Source organism: Lucilia cuprina, chromosome 4 (genome assembly GCF_022045245.1).
Source record: "Lucilia cuprina isolate Lc7/37 chromosome 4, ASM2204524v1, whole genome shotgun sequence".
Lineage (NCBI taxonomy): Eukaryota > Metazoa > Arthropoda > Insecta > Diptera > Calliphoridae > Lucilia > Lucilia cuprina.
In genome coordinates, this window is record NC_060952.1 from 72,790,306 (window position 1) to 72,809,714 (window position 19,409).

General features: G+C 30.4%; 1 protein-coding gene across 6 annotated transcripts in view; it reads left to right on the forward strand.

The window, feature by feature from the left end:
- The first annotated feature begins 260 nt into the window (after window positions 1-260).
- The window catches only part of LOC111675459 (serine/threonine-protein kinase Pak), a 29,442-nt gene continuing 10,293 nt past the window's right edge, over window positions 261-19,409 (forward strand). The window contains exons 1-4 of one of the 6 annotated variants that reach the window (XM_046949013.1): window positions 293-409; window positions 503-699; window positions 15,173-15,367; window positions 15,436-15,590. In XM_046949013.1, the coding sequence (XP_046804969.1) occupies window positions 15,226-15,367; window positions 15,436-15,590 (297 nt within the window). In that variant the 5' untranslated portion in view covers window positions 293-409; window positions 503-699; window positions 15,173-15,225. Of the gene's footprint in view, window positions 700-784; window positions 1,283-10,483; window positions 10,504-14,005; window positions 14,155-15,172; window positions 15,368-15,435; window positions 15,591-19,409 lie in introns of those variants that run through there. The other 5 variants (XM_023436225.2, XM_023436224.2, XM_046949014.1 and 2 more) reach the window with 5 other exon arrangements.

The following is a 19,409-nucleotide window of genomic DNA, read 5'->3' on the forward strand; positions in this document are numbered from 1 at the left end:
TCAAAATTTAACAGCTCCCTTCATTTTTTGAAATGATTCAAAAACAAGAATGTTGGATTAGATCAGGGATGTAAATCAGCTGTTTCCATCTTACATAGTTAAAAAGATAAATCATACGACTTTTGTTCTCATGTACGTTTTAAAGTAAAATGAAATTCCATTCATATTGGATGGAATTTCATTTTACTTTAAAACGTACGTCAAGTGTGATCGTGTGAAGGGCTCTTTAGCCGGCATATTGTTGATTTCAAAACGCCTTTGAAATATTAGCGTCAGCCATGTAGCCTGTTAATGTTTGTCGGCGCAGGGCTCTGATTGTACTCGGATTTGTCAAACGAAAATTATTGACAAAAAAGTGAATTAATTATTAGTTAATTAAATATAAATTGTTTAACAAAGTATTAAAAAGGTATTAATTAATAAAAGTATAATTAAATAAATTTCCATTTAATAAATAAATTGTGTAGTTAATAAATGAAATTTAACAAAAAAGAATTCCTAGAGCAAACGCCATTAAAGAATAGAAGAAAAAGCAAAAAAGTGCATGAAGTGTGGAAAAATCGGTGAAGAAAAAAAGGAATATGATTAACTAGATTTACAAAGAAGTAAAAAATTAAAGTTTTTATAAAAATTTAAAATAGTTTTATAGAGAACAAAAGTTATAATAATTGTAAATAAAAGTGTTTTAAAAAAAGAAAGGTAAAAATCAAAAAAAAAAAAAATATTTAACAAAAATAAAGATAAAACAAAAATGGAAAAATTCCAGAATAAAAGGAAATTTAGTTTCCTTTATATAAAAAAACTTAATTCTAATTAGAATTTTTAATTTCTGTTTGGATTTTATGTTAAAAAGATTGAAAATGTGTTTGGAATTCCTTTTTGGTGCCATGAGTCTTGTATAGAAACTCCTTTTTCATTCTTTTTTCTTATTCTACGCCCCCTTCTTCCTCTCCAGTGTCGATTTTTTTGTGTGTGTTGAACAGCTGTCATTGTATGTTCATTTGATTGTTGTTGTTGCTGTTGTTTTGTCGGAATCGTGTGTGTTGTTTGTTCGTTTGGAGAGAGTGTTGTCAACCCATTTTAAATTGATTTTTCCCTATTGCTTATGTGTTCAATGCTTATTCCATTCCGTTCATATTGGAAAATATTTTCCTCAATAAAATTTTGTGTAAATTAAAAACTTAATAGCAACTACAAAAAAATCTATAAAAATTTAAAATAACAACAACAATAAAAAACATTTCCTATAAGTTTTTTTTTATTCGGTGTACCACCCACACACGTAAGTTTACCTTATGCACATACATACGTACAGTACATTTTTCTTTTACCATCCGCTATTTTTGACATTTGTCATCATAGTTTTTGTCTGTTCATTTGATATTGTTATTGTTGCTAATAGTGCGTTAACGTTTGTTTGAATACTCATCATTTTAGCGTATGATAACATTAAAGATTCTTCTAGTTATACCTTTACCTTTACTTAATGTTTTATTGCCATTTATAGGTTTCCCATACATCCGTCCGAAAAATGTCTGTTATATTCTATTTCGTCTGACGACAATGACGGCTTAAAGTTCCGGTAACATTTTTTTTATTATGTCAAAGACAATAGACAGCACTAGCAACAACTTTTAACAATTTTATTTGTTTAACTAAGACAGATAAGGGTGTTGTTGTTGGTATTTAAAAAAGGGGGACTTTGCAGGGAATTCAAGTAAATTGCTCCAACTGTCCAATTTTAAAGATAAGATATCATGCATTTTTCAACTATGTGATTTTTAGTCATTAGTTTGTTAATTTAATATAAATGTCAACAATATAACATTTTTTAATTATATAGGTAATAATTATTAAAATAATAATGAACAAATAAAATAACGATAATCAACTCTGTAGCGTTCATTAATTCTTGGTGCGATTGTCTCATTGTGTTTGCAGAAGTATTTAATAGCATTTCTCATTTCTTTCGCCATTAAACCAATAGGTTCCATACTCTCAGAAAAAATAGACTTTAGAAGAGTAGATGAGACACAGTCTGCGCCTTTTTCCCGACACAATCTTTTGACGAGATTGTTAATGAGACAGTGGCACTTAGTTACTGATAACAGCCGAAATATTAGAAAACCTACCAAGGGAACTTGAGTAACTCCAGCTCAAATGAGAAGACAAGTGATCAACTTGTTCATCAGCTTCTGTCCCTAATTGATTTATGAACAATACTAAACTATGAATTAAGACTGTCGCTTGTGCAGTCGACATAGCCAGTTGTATGAAATTCTTTCTTATTTTGTTTAGTAAGACGATTGTTTTTGTGGTCTCCTTGTGAATGGGCTGAAAACTAAGCTGTTATCTTTTTGGAAGAAGTTATGAGGTTGAAAACTTTTTACCTTCAAAGTTGAACGGACTAAATCTTAATCATTCGAAATAGATATCTTGGTGTAATCCTTGGCAGTAAACAATACCGGATTATGAATATTACAAATAAAGCTAGGGTAACAATGGATCTTCAAGGCAGTTGTTAAGACTATTTTGTTTTATGGTTTTATAGAGAGGGCAATAGAAATCGCCACTACACTGTAAGAAACATTGCAATCCTTACTAGTGGGGCAATGATGACGACGTCAATATGGACTTTGTTAACAACATTGCGCTAATATTTACCAGTTGACCTGATGTAGATTCAATTAGCCCTGAAATCTACAATCAAACTAAATGCTTATGTAACATGATGTGGCTGTAAAAAAATTCTGAAAGAAGTGTGTAATACAATACTGCACGGGACCACAGAAAAGGTGGGCCCAAATTAGCCACTCAAATTGCTTAGCTAACAATTATACCTAAAAACAAGTAATAGTGCTATATTCGGCTGTACCAAATCTTATATACCTACCATTCACCATAGTGTATTTTAAACATATTAGTTTTTTAATTTTTTTTTCCGACTACATTAATATTACAACAAGAGCAAAACAAAATAAACAACAACGCTAAACGAAATAAAAAACAAAATACACAAGGCATCTAAACCAACAAACATCTAAACATACATAACGAAAAACTCAGAAAAACAAAAACAAAATAAACAACGCAATAAAACCAACCTACATCCAAATATACGAACAGAATTCACAAAAAACAAAATACACAACTCAATGACGCCAACAGCATCCAAACATACAAAACGAAATACACAGCTGAAAAACCAAGTACATCGACACACACGTGTACATCTGTTTCTTATTTAACAAAGCATAAAAAATATGACATTTTTGATGAAATTTTCAGAGGTTGTCTCGGATTTTTGCTCATATCTCCGTTATTAAGCGACCCATTTTGTTGATTTTATATAGCGATCTTCTCGAATGCATGTCTAACAGAATTATTGAAGATTCGGATCTCGCCGATATCTGGGGTCCTCTAAAAACTGATTTCAACAAACACACAGACAGACAGACGGACATAGCTTAATCAACTCCGCTACCTATAAGAATCCAGAATATATATACTTTATGGGGTCGGAAAATTATATTATAGAAATTACAAACGGAATGACAAACTTATATATACCTTTATCACGAAGGTGAAGGGTATAAAAAGATCTGTCCAAATATTTGAAATTAGATGTCTTTTCTAGATAATAGCTATTTTGATTGAAACATATAATTTGATCTTAAAAATATATTCTAGCAAAAGGAACTTAAATCTTTATAGTTATTTAAGAATGTGTCTTCTAAGATATGTATATGATATTGAATATTCGAACACAAATAGCTAATTAATCCCCTTTTAAAAATAATTTGAAAATACGCTTCTGTTTTCTTTAAAAAGACATTTATGTGAAACATAGTAAACAACTATACTAGAAAAATGCATGTATACTTTCGTTTCAAAATAAAAAAACTAGTGTTGTGGCCCTTATACCGGTGCACTCACTACTGCAACATTCTTTTTTTAGTTTAATTTTATTTTTATATTTTTTTATTTCTAAACAACCTTAAGTGGGCCCATATTTCTATTCATTATTTTTTTTTATTATTATTCATTCATTGCGTATTTAAAAAATGAATACAAAAAAAAAACATGCTTCTACTACTCAACTATACTATACTCCCCTTACCTCGTTAAATACTAGCAAACTGTGTCTAGCTTAAAATGTATACAAATCTATCCTTCCGCCCAACTTTCCTCTTCTCTCTTAGATTTAACTTTTAAACGACATTAACCACGTAGTCGTACATGTGCAATGGATAAGCGAAAAAATGTATAAAATAATAATATTTATTTCGCTATTTTTAAATTTATTTTAATTGTTTATTTTTCACATTATATTTTTCTTATGTTTTCGTTATTTTTTTCTTTTTGTATATATATTTTTCTACTGCTTCTCCAAAGTTTCTTGCAACACACTTGCACACACGCAGTCTAAACTACTGCTTAATGCTGAACACATAAATGTAGAGGAAGAAAAAACAATTCAGTGGCAGAAAAAACATTTATATTCTTATATCCAAAATAGACAACAGTTTATTACTATACGTTGTTGCACTTGCCTTCTTCGTTTTGCTGCTGCTACATTTTAGTTCCATTTTGTCTGTTCATATATTTTATTATATGACTTAGTGTCTCCTCTGTCTGTCTGTCTGTCTGCATGTATGTTGTCGACTTTTTGTGGTGCACCACCTCCTCCCGTACTTTACCGGATAGTTTGTGTTTTTATGCGCATAAGTATGTTGTTTTTATTATTATTTCTTATTAGTATGTTGGAGCATAAAATCCAGCATTTAAAACTTATTTTTCTCCTAATTATAGATAATTTAAAGGAATTAATTTAATCTAATTAGTGCTGGTTTCTTACCACTCAGTTAAACTAGGCTTAACTGACAGTTAGCTTAAACTCGGAACAAACTTAAGCGGACCTTAACCGACGATTGTGTTTTTCAGTTATGGATCTAGAATCAGTTAACTTTGAACAGGTGTTTTTTTCAAATATCACTTTTGTAAAATGTAAAATTTTTGAAATAATATAAATAACCATTAAAAACAATAATAATATCGATAAATCAGAAAATTTCTATTTACTTAAAATATTATGTTTATCTTCTTCCGAATTCATTATTTTATTGTTTTTGTTGATTATGTGTTTTCACTTATAACTTAGGTTTAACTTGCCAATTACTGATTACTGAAAAACACAAAACATATATATTAAACTAGATTAAACCAAGAATGAAGATTATCTTTATTAGAAAAACTTTCCCTTAGTAGAATAATATCAAAAACTTTTAAATATTCTTCTAATTTTTAAAATGTATTACTTAATGACAGTGAGTAGTCATGAGATCTTCTAAAATTTCAGGACCACTAGTTATCCAACTGCCACAATGCTTCTGTATAAAACTCGAGGCACTTGATTTTCACCAAAAGAAAACCTTCTACAGAGCTACGTAATTTCTCCAATAGTTGCATTTTCTATCAGGTTTTTGTTTGAATCTATTTAAAGAGATCGTAAGAGAACTCCAGTTATCCGTTCTGTTTTTCTCACTACGGAAGCCAAGCAAGAGTTGCATTTTGCTTTTCTTATCAGGTTTTTTAATCAGACAATCAAAGGGACTGTTTCTACCTTATACGACTTTTTCTTCACAGTAGAAGATGTGTTTAGCGCAAATAGGTTTCCACCTACGGTGCTACGGAAGCCCTCCAAGAGTTGCGTTTTGCTTTTCCTATCGAGTTTTTTAATCAGACAATCAAGGTGGACTGTTTCTAACTTATTCGACTTTTTCTTTACACGAGAAATGTTTTAACCGCAAATCAGTTTCAATAAACTCTTAATAATCCCACAGTCATTCTTCTACATCATCGGCAACAGTAATAACATCACAACTCAAAGTGCGAAACAAAGGCCTTCGGTTCACCGGTTCTCTTGGCAACAGATAGGTTATATAGTCTGATCAGAACGCAAGTCAAATGGCTTTACCAGTATATAGTCGTTCCCACGACAATTGGATCTTCGCTCCGGAACGACCCGAGTCATACTCGGCCAAAGATTGTCAACCCAGCGACAGCTGTATCAACGAATGTTTTCTCCCCAGGAAAGAACTATCGGCCACAGTCTATCTGTTACAACAACCAGTATATAGTCTTAGGGTGACAACAACATATATTATTTTGGATTGAAACAACATTAAATCATCGTCACGAAGAGAACAATTCTTAGATTTTTTCAGTTTCCTTAATGCACTGCTTTACTTTTAATTAAGATTTTTAATCAAATTAATAATATGTACTTTGAATACTCTGTTCATTATTATTATTTCAAATACTTTAAGCAAAGCAGCATATAATATATAGTTCGGTACAGAGCAAAGCAGAGCAGAGGCCCTTAATGCATAAGTACTGTCTTATATTTTTGCTGATTGCCTTATTTCTGTAATTTTAGTTTTTTTCAATGTAAATATTGCTGGTTGAACCTCCACCAACAACAACATTTGTTGTAATTTACACACAACAATGTTGTTATTGCTGCTTCTGCTGCTGCTTTTGTTGTAGTTGCTGATGTTGATGCACCTTTATGGTATATTTTGTTTACCACAATTTCTTAGTTTAATGACAATCTAGTGTATAAGTTTGTGTGTAAATGAGTTTTTTTATTCTAGCTACCGCTGTTGTTGTTGTTGCTATTTTGCTTTGTTGTTATTTTGTTTTATTATTTTATTTTATATTTTTACTGATGCGTCTAGTTTCTTTTGGCCACTTGAGCACAGGTATCATCTTGTTAGATTATAATGTATACATTTTATTCATGCCCACATATACACGAACAAAAAACACTTGCAACATTTGCATGCGTTGATGCGTATGTATTTGTTCTTAGTACTCATACATACATATTTTTATGATTTCTGGTTTATATAGTGCACAAATATAAGGGATTTGAAAAACATATAAGGGATTTCTATATGTAATAATTTAATCCGTTTTGGTGCTTGTTTACTGGTAATCAGATAAAATAAAATATATTTTTATGTTATATTGATCACTTGTTGTATGTCCTAATGATATTTAGAAAGCCTTATCTCAAAATACCTAATCACATAGAATCATTTTCTGAGGGCGAGTTTTTCTGATAAAGATAATCTTCATTCTTTTGTTAAATCTGGTTTAATATATGTTTCGTGTTTTTCAGTTATCAGTAAAGTTACATATTATCTTATTTTAACTGAGTGTAATTGGCCAATTAAACTTAAGTTATACGTGAGAAAACACTATTAACACAAAAAACACTAAAACAATGATTTCGGAAGAACAAAAACTTAATATTTTAAGTAAATTGCAATTTTCTGATTTCTTTTGTTTTATTTATTATTGTTTGAAATGTTTATTTAACATTTTTCCAAAATTTTCCATTTTACAAAAGTATTGTTTGCAAAAACAGCTGTTCATTGTTTATGTTTTTGAGTGAAAAGTTGGCAATACTAACAAAGTTAACTGAGCTTAAATCTAAAACTGAAAAACACAATCATCGGTTAAAGTCCGTCTAAATTTGTTCCGAGTTTAATCCAACAGCAAGTTAAACCTAGTTTAACTGAGGAGTAAGAAACCCGCCCTGAGTCGATTATATTAAGTAAAAGTTATTGGCATATCTTCTTCTCAATTGTTGTGTTATGAAATCTTCGTACTCGGATAACCTGTTATACATTCATTAGGCGGGTTTCTTACTACTCTGTTAAACTAGGCTTAACTTGCTGTTAGATTAAACTAGAAACAAATTTATTCGGACTTTAACCGATTATTGTGTTTTTCAGTTTTGGATTTAAGCTCAGTTAACTCTGTTAGTATTGCCAACTTTTCACTGTTTTTTTTGCAAATAAAACTTTTGCAAAATGAAAAATTTTGGAAAGACATTTAAAACAATTATAAATTAAACAAAACAAATCAGAAATTTGCAATTTACTTAAAATATTAAGTTTTTGTTCTTCCGAAATCATTGTTTCATTGTTTTTGTCAATTGTGTTTTTTCACTTATAACTTTAGTTTAATTGACCAATAACACTCAGTTAAACTAAGATAATAAGGGCGGGTTTCTTACTCCTCAGTTAAACTAGGCTTAACTTGCTGTTAGATTAAACTCGAAACAAATTTAGGCGGACTTTAATCGATGATGGTGTTTTTTAGTTTTAGATTTAAGCTCAGTTAACTTTGTTAGTATCGCCAACTTTTCACTCAAAAACATAAACAATGAACAGCTGTTTTTTTGCAAACAAAACTTTTGTAAAATGAAAAATTTTGGAAAAACGTTAAATAGACATTTAAAACAATTATAAATTAAACAAAACAAATCAGAAAATCGAATTTACTTAAAATATTAAGTTTTTGTTCTTCCGAAATCATTGTTTTAGTGTTTTTGTTAATTGTGTTTTCTCACTTATAACATGAGTTTAATTGGCCAATTACACTCAGTTAAACTAAGATAATATGTAACTTTACTGATAACTGAAAAATACAAAACATATATTAAACCAGGTTTAACCAAAGAATGAAGATTATCTTTATCAGAAAAACTCGCCCTTAGTGTTTTAAAAAGATCATATTGCTCAACATTCAACATTATTTCATTATCATTTTCTAAATTCCAAATACCAACCATTAGTCTAATGTTTATGCCTCTTTAAGGTAATGTTGTGATCTTATGCAGACACGAGGACATAATAAACAATCAGATTTATTAATTTAGTTTGACCATTGATCAAATCTATTTATGCGTTAATAACGGATGGGAATTAATGAATTTATCCATATACAAGAACTTTCATCAAGTACTTGAGTCATCTATCTCTGTTTCTCTTTAGCATCAGTAGCATTCCTAGAGAAGAATACTTGACAATCCATCACACAACTAAATTATTATATTATTGGGTGTAAGAGGACCGTGAGCTCCGTTGTCTTTCACTCATATCCACCAATTAGTCCCATAGTAACTATTCTGAGGGATCCTGTCCGAAACAAAATTCTGCGGTTCACCACTTTCCATGGTACCAGATGGGTTATGTAGTCAAATGTGGTCTAATAGTCTAGAACAGACGTCGGCGCTAGTATTGTTCTGATAACGAAGATTTTCGGCAAATTTTGCGGTTCACCGCTTCCCATGGTTCCATATAGGTTATGTAGTCTAGTCAGATAGTCTAGAAATGCTGGAAATGCCAAGATAAAATCCCTGAAAGGAAAAGGATGATCTTTCCAACCTTTTTTTCAGAAAAGAACTACTGAAACAGTCGAACTATTACAAAAACAAAGTTTCTTAAATTGTACAAATGAGCGTTTTGTTTCCTACTAATGTTATACACTATCAATATTTAAATTTCCATAGAGTTAAACGAAGCTTTGGAACAATTTTCAAATTTGAGGATTCATATGGTATGGTATAGTATTATGCTTATACGAACAAGTCAGAGAATATATTAAAAAAGTCTACATATATATGATGCCTTTGATATTATTTCGGTGTATTCCTGAATCATCATTTATTTGGCACATACATATGTACATTTGCAATACAAAGTTATTTAAAGCAATTATCTCCTTGTCGTTTTTATGCACATTTTGGAATTTCTGTTTAAATAAAAATTATACACCAAATAAAATTTATTAAACTTTATTATTAATAGTAATTCAACTTAAAGGCGTATTTTAATTATCAATATTTTAAGAATTCCTACATGAGTACATACGTACATTCATTTGTACAAACATATATTAAAAATTATAACGAATTTCATTTATTCATAACTAACCAATAGTACTTGTAAAAGTTTTTAACCGTACGTAGTAACTTACATACGAACATATTCCTCTTTTTGTTATACATTTTAAGAGTCTACTACATGTTCATGTTAAACTTTTATTTTATTTTATATTTTACGTTTTCAACTTCATAATCAACAAAGTATGATGATTCATACATTGTAAAATGTCGTTGCATGTTAGTTGAATGGTTGGTTGGTGGCTTGGCTGCTGTTGCTGCTGGTGGTTGTATAGTAGTGTTTTTCCATTCTGAACAATATGGACTTTTTTCTGGTTGAAATGAATGAAGTACATACAACCAAATAGAAGAACGTGCATCAGCATATAAACAGTAAATAACGAATGTAGGGATGACGATAACATCCATAATTGAAAATAAAATATGAATATCTATGTTTGGTTTTAAATATATTTCTAACCCGAAGTTCTGGTTGACAGAACTAGTTATTTAAACTAACACTTATAGTAATGACTAGCCATTGTTTCTACGACAATTGGATCTTCGTTCCGGAACGACTGAAGCATATTCGCCCAAAGTTTGTCAATCCAGCGGTATTATTCGAAAGTATTTCCTAAGGAAAGGACTATCGGTCACAGTCGAACTGTAACAACTACGACTAACCATACTATTAGCTATGGAACTCGTTCGAAATGTTCATATCCTAGAAGGAAGTCTTAAGTCTTTGGACGATTTATTGCAAGGTATTGTCTTATTTAGCTTATTCACTATCTCTATGTAATCTATGAAGTAACGTTTAACTTCTTCCTAGGACAATAAGGGCGGTTTTCTTACTACTCTTTTAAACTAGGCTTAACTTTCTGTTAGATTAAACTCGGAACAAATTTAGGCGGACTTTAACCGATGATTGTTTTTTTTTCCAGTTTTGGATTTAAATTCAGTTAACTTTGTTAGTATTGCCAACTTTTCACTCAAAAACATAAACAATGAACAGCTGTTTTTTGTTAAAATGTTGAATAAACATTTAAAACAATAATAAATAAAACAAAACAAATCCAAACATTGCAATTTACTTAAAATAATAAGTTTTTGTTCTTATGAAATCATTGTTTTATTAATTTTGTTAATTGTGTTTTCTATTTATAAATTGAGTTTAATTGGCCAATTACACTCAGTTAAACTAAGATAATAAGTAACTTTACTGATTACTGAAAAACACGAAACATATATTAAACCAGGTTTAACCAAAGATCATCTTTATCAGAAAAACTCGCCCTAAGATGTTGAAATAGCTGGTTACCTGTGTAGTTTGGTTACTAGAAATTATTCAAAAGATGTAAACTAAATAGCTAGTTCGGTACTTTTCCCCAAGCTGCAGGGTAGTTGCATTGTTTATGTATGTGTGTATTTACTATATGACAAATGATTTTTGGTTTAATTTTTACATGTTTTTGAAAATTTTAACATTTTGATATTCCTTTGTCTACGACATAAAACAAATTTTAACCATCACATCTTTAAAATAATATCTATTTAAGTAATTCTGCTACTATTATTATGTTATTTTGATAGTATTAATTATGCAGGGTTGCTTTCTATTTTCAAAAAAAAAGTATTTGTCAAGTTTTCAAAAAAAAAAAAAATCATATTCTTCCAAGCATTCATCTCTTGTGAATCAAAATAATCGCCAACAATTATAACTGTTAACACTTAAAGTTACTCTATTGTTATATAGTTTCAACATAAAATTCATTAACAACTACTCTTTTAAATAAATAAAATTTAAAGAATATTTTTTTATAACAATTTTATAAAACATATTTAATACTTATTTTATTTTTTACAAATATTTTTACTTTTGTTTTTAAACCTTCACAATTTGTTTCATCTTTCTATCTACTTTAAACGGTCATTCAACTGACACACTCACTGTCTCTATTAAACACATGCCTTTTTTTAGAAATATTAAATAAAGATTCTGTCATATAAAAGTTTATTTTTTATATAGAAAAAAAATATATATCAGAAAGAGGGCATGTCACGCCATTCATTACAATAGTTGTATATAGAATTTAAAAATTTTACTAAACTAAAATTTTTACATAAATTTTAAATATTTCCTTATCAGTATTTTCGCTTTCATTAAACATTATTTTTTTATTTAAAGCACAGCTATAGTATATAATTAATTGGTTTTTATTCATGTACCTCTACTTACAAGTCTTAGAATATAATTTATAGATTTTTTGAATTATTTTTTGTTTTGTTTTTGTGAATACATTAGGAAAGAGTATTACGTTGATGAGGGATGTTAGGAATTTATGGTGATAAACTTCTAAAGCATAAGCTCATTTGAAAATTGTCTGTTTTCTTTAAATTTCTTAATTTATTTAATTAACGCTCATCGATGATTCTTTTATTCGATTAAACAGAGCGTTACACTTACGGTTTCTTTTAACAATCCTATATCTTTGATTATGTTTCTCGTGTAGAAGACAAATGGTATTTAAAAAGCTTAAACTTGCAGCATAATCTCTATTGAATAACTTTAACAGTACAATGCTATCAATTCAAGGGGCGTTTGAGAGTCCTGTTGGACATACATAAGTTGGAAATGGCATGTACTATCGGCAAATAAGGTCCTTCTCTTAATAATTCTCCTAGGACTGCACTCAGAAATCAAAATATTCTGGTTTTTAGAATATCTCCATTACATTTAAGATTCGTGATATCGTTTCCTGAAAATAAAATGGCGTCTTAATCGTTTAGAAAATTATAAACTGGTCTCAGGGTTAGGCTTTTTTAAAATGTTTTATTCGTATTATTGCCGGTAGGTATTATAGGGCTATTGGGCTCGAAATTAGAAGACTGATAACGACAATTGAATAAATACATCGTGTCCTGAGGACTTTGATGAAATGCAGGACAACAGTCGCGAGATCGCAGGAGAAAGTTATTATAGCACTCTTTTGCCCATGTGGACACTAATAGTTTCAGTGACAGCCTACTTTTCCCGACCGTGTGCGATCCTTTAGGAGATTATAAATTGGTCTCAGGGTTTAGAATTCTTTCGAATTTCATTGTCCTGTACTGTTGTTGTTGTAGCAGCGACACGCGTAAAGTCGGTGTGGAAGGGTTGACAATCCTTGGTCGTTGTTCGTTGAACTCCGAGTCGTTCCGGTGTAAAGAACGGATTCTAGTGGGAACGATTGTTGTCCTGTTTTATTCGTATTAGTGCCGGTAGTTACCATAGGTCTATAATAGTAGACATATAAAGACATTTATAAAAATACATCGAGGATTTTGATGACATGCAAAAGAGTGTGTATGTAGCAATCTATTGCCCAAGCAGCCACTAATGGTTTTAGTGACCGACCGCATGTGATTCGAAGATGTCTGATTTACAGAAATATGGCATCCACATGTAGATGCTCCTTTTGTATTGTTACGATTCTTTGTGTATTTTTATGGGCGGATTGTTAATAACGACGTTAGGTGTTAGTGAAAAAAGAGGCACATACTGCGTCAGCATACAATCATCTCCTTGTTAACTGATAACTAAATGTACTAGATTTACATTTACAAGTAACTACAAAATGGGTAGTTTCCCTTTCAATATGGATTTCTTTATAAGCTTCCATACTTCAATAGTACGACATTGGCATCGGGTTCTTCACCAGTTGAATATGTTATGGGGGTCCGAAATTTAATTTGGCAATAATATTTTCGACTTTACGGGGATTTATGAAGTTAAGATGACAATCACAAATCAGATTTATATCTACGTGCTATAGCTCTTTTCCCTTTCCATTAGTATATCCAAGTTTTCAAAAGATGCTATGGAAATCATTACCGAACAATGTTTAATTTGCAATCCTACCTCGTATATTATTTGCCGGCTACATAATTATTATTATTATTTTTATTATCAAACAGCAGCATTATAATAGAGACAGTGACGACAAACACTCTATTCCACTACATCTAACCATCCATCCATCCATCTATCTATCACTCGTACATGAATTTAAATCTGACTATGCTCATCATATCCGTGTGAGTCTTAATGTTGATGTTTGTATACGAATGTCACGATGTATGAATGAGTGAGTTAGTGTTTGTATATGTGAGTTTTCAGTTCGATGTTTTCAATACGTTACGTATGTATGGATTTTGTGAGTAGTGAGAGTGTGGCAGTGACATCAAAAATTAATATTAAAATTTAATTTTTGAGGAGGTGGTGAACAAAAAGATTCGCTTTTCTGAACAAATTAAACTGAATAAATAGTTCATGTTAAATTAAATAATTCAATTGAAGTCGAAGATAAAAGCAAAAATAACTTTTGCAATAGATCTAATGTTTTCATTTGCTTTTTCTCAATTAAATTTAAAGTGTATGTGTTGTTGTTGTTGTGGTTGGTTTTTTTAATTTGTAAACAAAATTAATGGTTCATTATGTCTAATTATTATTGCATGGATTAATGGTGTTAAAAAAGAAATTAAAATTATTTGGATATTTCAGTGGAAATGAAATTAAAATTGAATTTATAGAAGAGAAATAATGTTTTCCTTTTATTTAATATTAAAAATGTAGTGGAAAACTTGCACATTAACTTGTGCAAAATAAAGTTTAAACTTTAAAGTGTTTGTGATAATAAATTTTACTTTCAACAGACTGTTTAATGTTATTTACTAAAATAAATATTCTAATTCTTTTCAAAATGCAAATTTTATTATTTTTCTTTAAAAAAAATTATTCTTATTTTAATGGAACTTGTTTTTGCGCGCAAAATTCTGTCGGTGTTTGACACCACTGTCGCCTCTACACTCTATAGTTTAGCTATAGTTGGCCTATATTACTTTTTTAAGGTTTGTTTTTGTTTTCTCGCTAAATAAATCAACAAAGTTTCTTTATCAATAATATTATATTTATATTTGTTCTAAATAATATTTTATGCTCAAACAATCCAATTGTTTCGTTATTTTTATTAAAAACAAGTACTACATGCTTGTTTTCTTCCTCCGATTTTTATTGCTATTTTTTGCCCATCTAAACCTAAAAAGGTATAAGATTTCAGGGGCGCAGCTGATAAAGAACTAAAAAAAAGTACACAAAACAATAAGCAAATGTACATATGCAAATAAAAAAAGAATGAAAAATAAACACCGTGACTATTGTATAATATTGAAAAAAAGTAAATGAAATTTTGTTTAACCATAAACATTGATGACACAAACATTTAGGCGAAATATATTAAAAAAAAACACAAAGATAACACAATTAATAGACTGTGTGGTTCACTAATTAATAATTTCTTGTTAAAATTGTTGAGAATTCTTTAAAACAATTCTCGAAAATAATTTCAGTCATTAATTTTGTTATTAAATCTTTTTTAAATTGTTTAATTTTAGCTTCAATATATTTAATATTTAACACTATACTACCACCATACAATATACGCAAAATGTCCAGTGAAGAGGATAAACCGCCAGCTCCACCTGTGCGCTTGACTAGTAATCGTGGCGGTGATCGTGTTGGTGGTAGCTTGGGTTCAGTAACAGGTTCTGGTGATGGTCCACCTGTGGATATGCGGCCTTTGCCTAAAGGTTTTTCTTGCTATTCTATTATTAGTTTATTTTATAAAATAATAAATATATTTTCTTTTCTCTTTTAGAACCAGATGATCCTGATCGTAAAAAGAAAACTCTAAAAAATAAAATAAAAGGTTCTAAACCATCACATCAAGATTCTAAACCCAATATTTCATATCCTACTAATTTTGAGCATACTGTTCATGTAGGTTTCGATGCTGTTACAGGAGAATTTACGGTAAGTTATCTTTTTTGTTTGTTTCTTCTCTTAACATATATTTCAGTTAATATTTAAGTTGTATTATTGCATTGGAATGTGTTTTTAAAATGTTCATTTCTTTTGAAATCATGTTTTTGTGGAAATGTAAATTTTAGGTTAGGAAATTGATCCATTTGTATTCTTCTTAATTGGTCATTTATATACATATATGTAAGAATTTTGTTATACCAGGTGTATTAGTAATTTCATTTTAAATCGATATTTGTTTAAAATTTTCCTTAATTTTTTTCTTATAAATTTCATATGAAAATTTGTTCCAAGAAAAATTAATGATATTCACCTAATTAAGCACTTTATTTGCAAAATGTTTTTTGCACTCTACGCTTTTCTAACGAATCACTATTCTGCATAAATTTTTTTAAAAAAGAATGTTTTCAAATTCATGTTTCTAGGTTCTAGCACCAAAAAGTCTCTTCTAATAGGTTCTCATTAACTCCGGGCCCTACATTCATAATTTCATGTTTCCAGGTTCAAGTAAAATAACAAAACTGAACTATGCAGATATATATGTATGTATTATTATACGGACAGCAAAGTTGCGATCGAAAAAAATGACGGGTATGGCGGGAATGACATTCTAGGATAACGCTATTATAGACCCCAGGAAATAGTAATTGTCAAGGAATCTGTATAGCTGACGATCTTGCCAGGAGTGGTGCAAGAGGGAAGATGAAATCGACGCATTTACTGGTACCTCGCTTACTACCTGTAAGCTACCGGTTCACGCTGAACTATATAAAATGGCTCAAATCAGATGGTTTAGTGAAACCATCTGACTCAATTTGAAGTCAATTTGGCTTTTATAGGATGGTTCCAGGTCATGCTTACTATTAGGCTTTCGCAGGAAACAGATAAGAATGCTGGTATCAAGCACAAAGGTACACTGTACTATTGGCAATCACACCAGCAAAATGGCCCTCGAATATAACGACTACTGTAGAAGTTGTAATAATGAGAAGGGACAGGAAACAATAACTCAGCTTCTCTGATATTGCTCATCTTTTAAATCAGAGATCAATGCTTTATCTTGTTTAGATGAGCAATCTGGGATATGCATTAAGAATATCCTAAATTTTTTACATAAAAATCGCTGGTTTAAATCTGGAAGTAGAGAGTAATAATCCAATGAACTCCTGCGACCACTAGGGTTACACAAAGGAGCCCTTCAAATAAAGCAAATAACCTGTTGTTATTTGTTTATTATTTCTGTGTCGATGAAATTTTTAGAGGCTTTCTCGGCTTTTGGCACATATTACCATCATATATGAACCGATTTTGCTAATTTTAAATAGGAAACTTCTCGAAAGTATGTCTGACAAAATTGTTGAAGATTTTAATACCGTAGATATCTGAGGTCTTTAGAAAATTGTTTTTAACAAACATACAGACAGACAAAGCGTAGTTGACAGCATTATCTATAAGGACTCGGAATAGATAGAAATTACAAACGGAATGACAAACTTATGTATAGCTTTCTCAACAATGTGACAAAGAGCTAGGAATGGAATTTTCCACAAATAGTAATAATCAAAACATAATAATAATAATTTAGGCGTCGTAGTTGATGGAGCCTAAACACCGACTGTAAACCATTTAAGAATTTTTTAGTCTATAGTCTAACCTATAGTCTAGCCAATAGTCCAGTCTATAGTCTAGTCTATAATCTAGCCTTTAGTCTAGCCTAGTCTAGTTTATAGTCTAGTCTATAGTCCAGTCTATAGTCTAGTCTTAGTCTAGTCTATAGTCTAGTAAATAGTCTAGCCTATAGTCTACTCTATAGTCTAGTTTATAGTTTAGTCTATAGTCTAGTCTAAAGTCCAGTGTATAGTCTAGTCTATAGTCTATAGTTTGCCATTGCAATTACGATTACAGATTGCGAAGTTGGATAATGTTTTAACCTATGGATAGAAATAACGGTGTATATCCACTCGGAGACCATTAGGTACATTGTGATTGCCTTTAAGAAGTGAAGATTCAAAATTGGATTCATAAATAACAATACAAAAAGAAGATAGGTAAAAAAGGATATGAATAGAAAGTCGGGTCAATTTTTAAGCGGATACAACCTTTTTTATTCCTAAAGTTCCCATCCTAAGGAATAAGTAAAGAAATAAATAAAAGAGAGAGAATATCCCTGTTTCCTCCAGTTCATCGTATAACCTATTCCTTAGCCAATTTAGACAGAGATTCTGTATCCTGGGACATTAACAAATAATGTGCTCAAACGTTTCTACTTCCACCTCATACTACTTTTACATTTGCTGACAAAGTTCTTGATTGAGCAGTACTCAGTTAAAATCCCCAACATAACCTTTAGACTGCGTTAATTCAATACATGTTAGCACCCATATTAAATTTTGGCCAGAGGGCCTTTGATATTTTGCAATTCAATCTACTATTCTAGGACTAATTGATGATATATCAAACTATTATACTGACAAATGTGTGGTTTTACTATACTATCTACGTCCGCTATATCAAGGTTCGAACCTAATCTAGCTAGAACGCCCGCAATTTTGTTACCATGCACGTTACAGTATTCTGGCACCCAACACAATCTCATATTCACAACCTACCCAGGATCGATATGATTTCGTATCAATTTCATCGTATTTCAGATCTGCTTGGAAGAGAATCTGAAAGACCGTTTTTTATATCATTTAATATTGCGAAGAAGGAACAATTTCCTCAAAGCACTAGCCGGCAGGACTTGGGACAAAGAAACCTTGTTGGCTATATATAAAACAACTGGCTTGTCAGTGGTTAATTATGCTACTCCATTGTGGTATCCTTCGCTGAGTGTTACACAGTGCCGTCTCTAATACTTATCTACTCAGCATGTGGCATGTGTTCAACTGTCCAGCCCAAACTGCTTTACTTAGCCCAATGGATTTATGAATTAACCCTGTAGAAGTAGCCCAATTTCTTGGCTTGGACCTAAATATAGAACTCATGGATTAAAAATTTGTATTGTTTAAGCTGTTACCACAACAACAAGGTTGTTTGTGAGTAAAAAAAAGTTCTGATGTTTAAATACAAATAGACTTGGAATTTTTTACTTTATGGGACTTTTTTGGCCAACAAACATTTAAACTTTCATAGAAGCTGGCGAATAGCTTAAAATCCAATTGGAATTTGTTATGAATTGCATTAGTAACTAATCTATTCCATAAGGGTGTTTGGAACATATAAGAAACAAAGATTTTCTTGCAACTCATAGCGAAATGGAATAAAACTTTTGTTACTATTATTATAATTGTGACACTTTGTATACAATGCCAAAAAATGCTTACGTTTCGAACAATACTGTATATGCAATGTTTAAAATAATAATTTTCTGCATGTTAAAGAATATCTAAAAAAACAAATCTTTATCACCTGTTATTTATGCTGTAATTCAGAAGATTACTAAAGTAAAACCCAACATAATTTTTCGCAACAATTTCTTTATATTCATATCAAAAATGTTAATTTAGAAAAAAACATCTTACATTTAAATATATATGTTTGTATTTTTTTTTAAATTCAAAATCTTATTCTTACAAAATACACTTTAAATACACATTGTACATGGTGTTTGTATGCATTTTACAAAAAAAAGTTTACTTACGCATAAGGAATATTTATTATACTCTCCTGGTTTATTTTGTATGTAATCCACCCGTATGCTCCCCCGTATATTTACATGCAAATCTTTTGTTAATGTAACTACAGTGCTTTAAGGCTTATTTTCTCTTTTTTTATTTACGATTCATTTGCATTCGCATTAAGCTAACT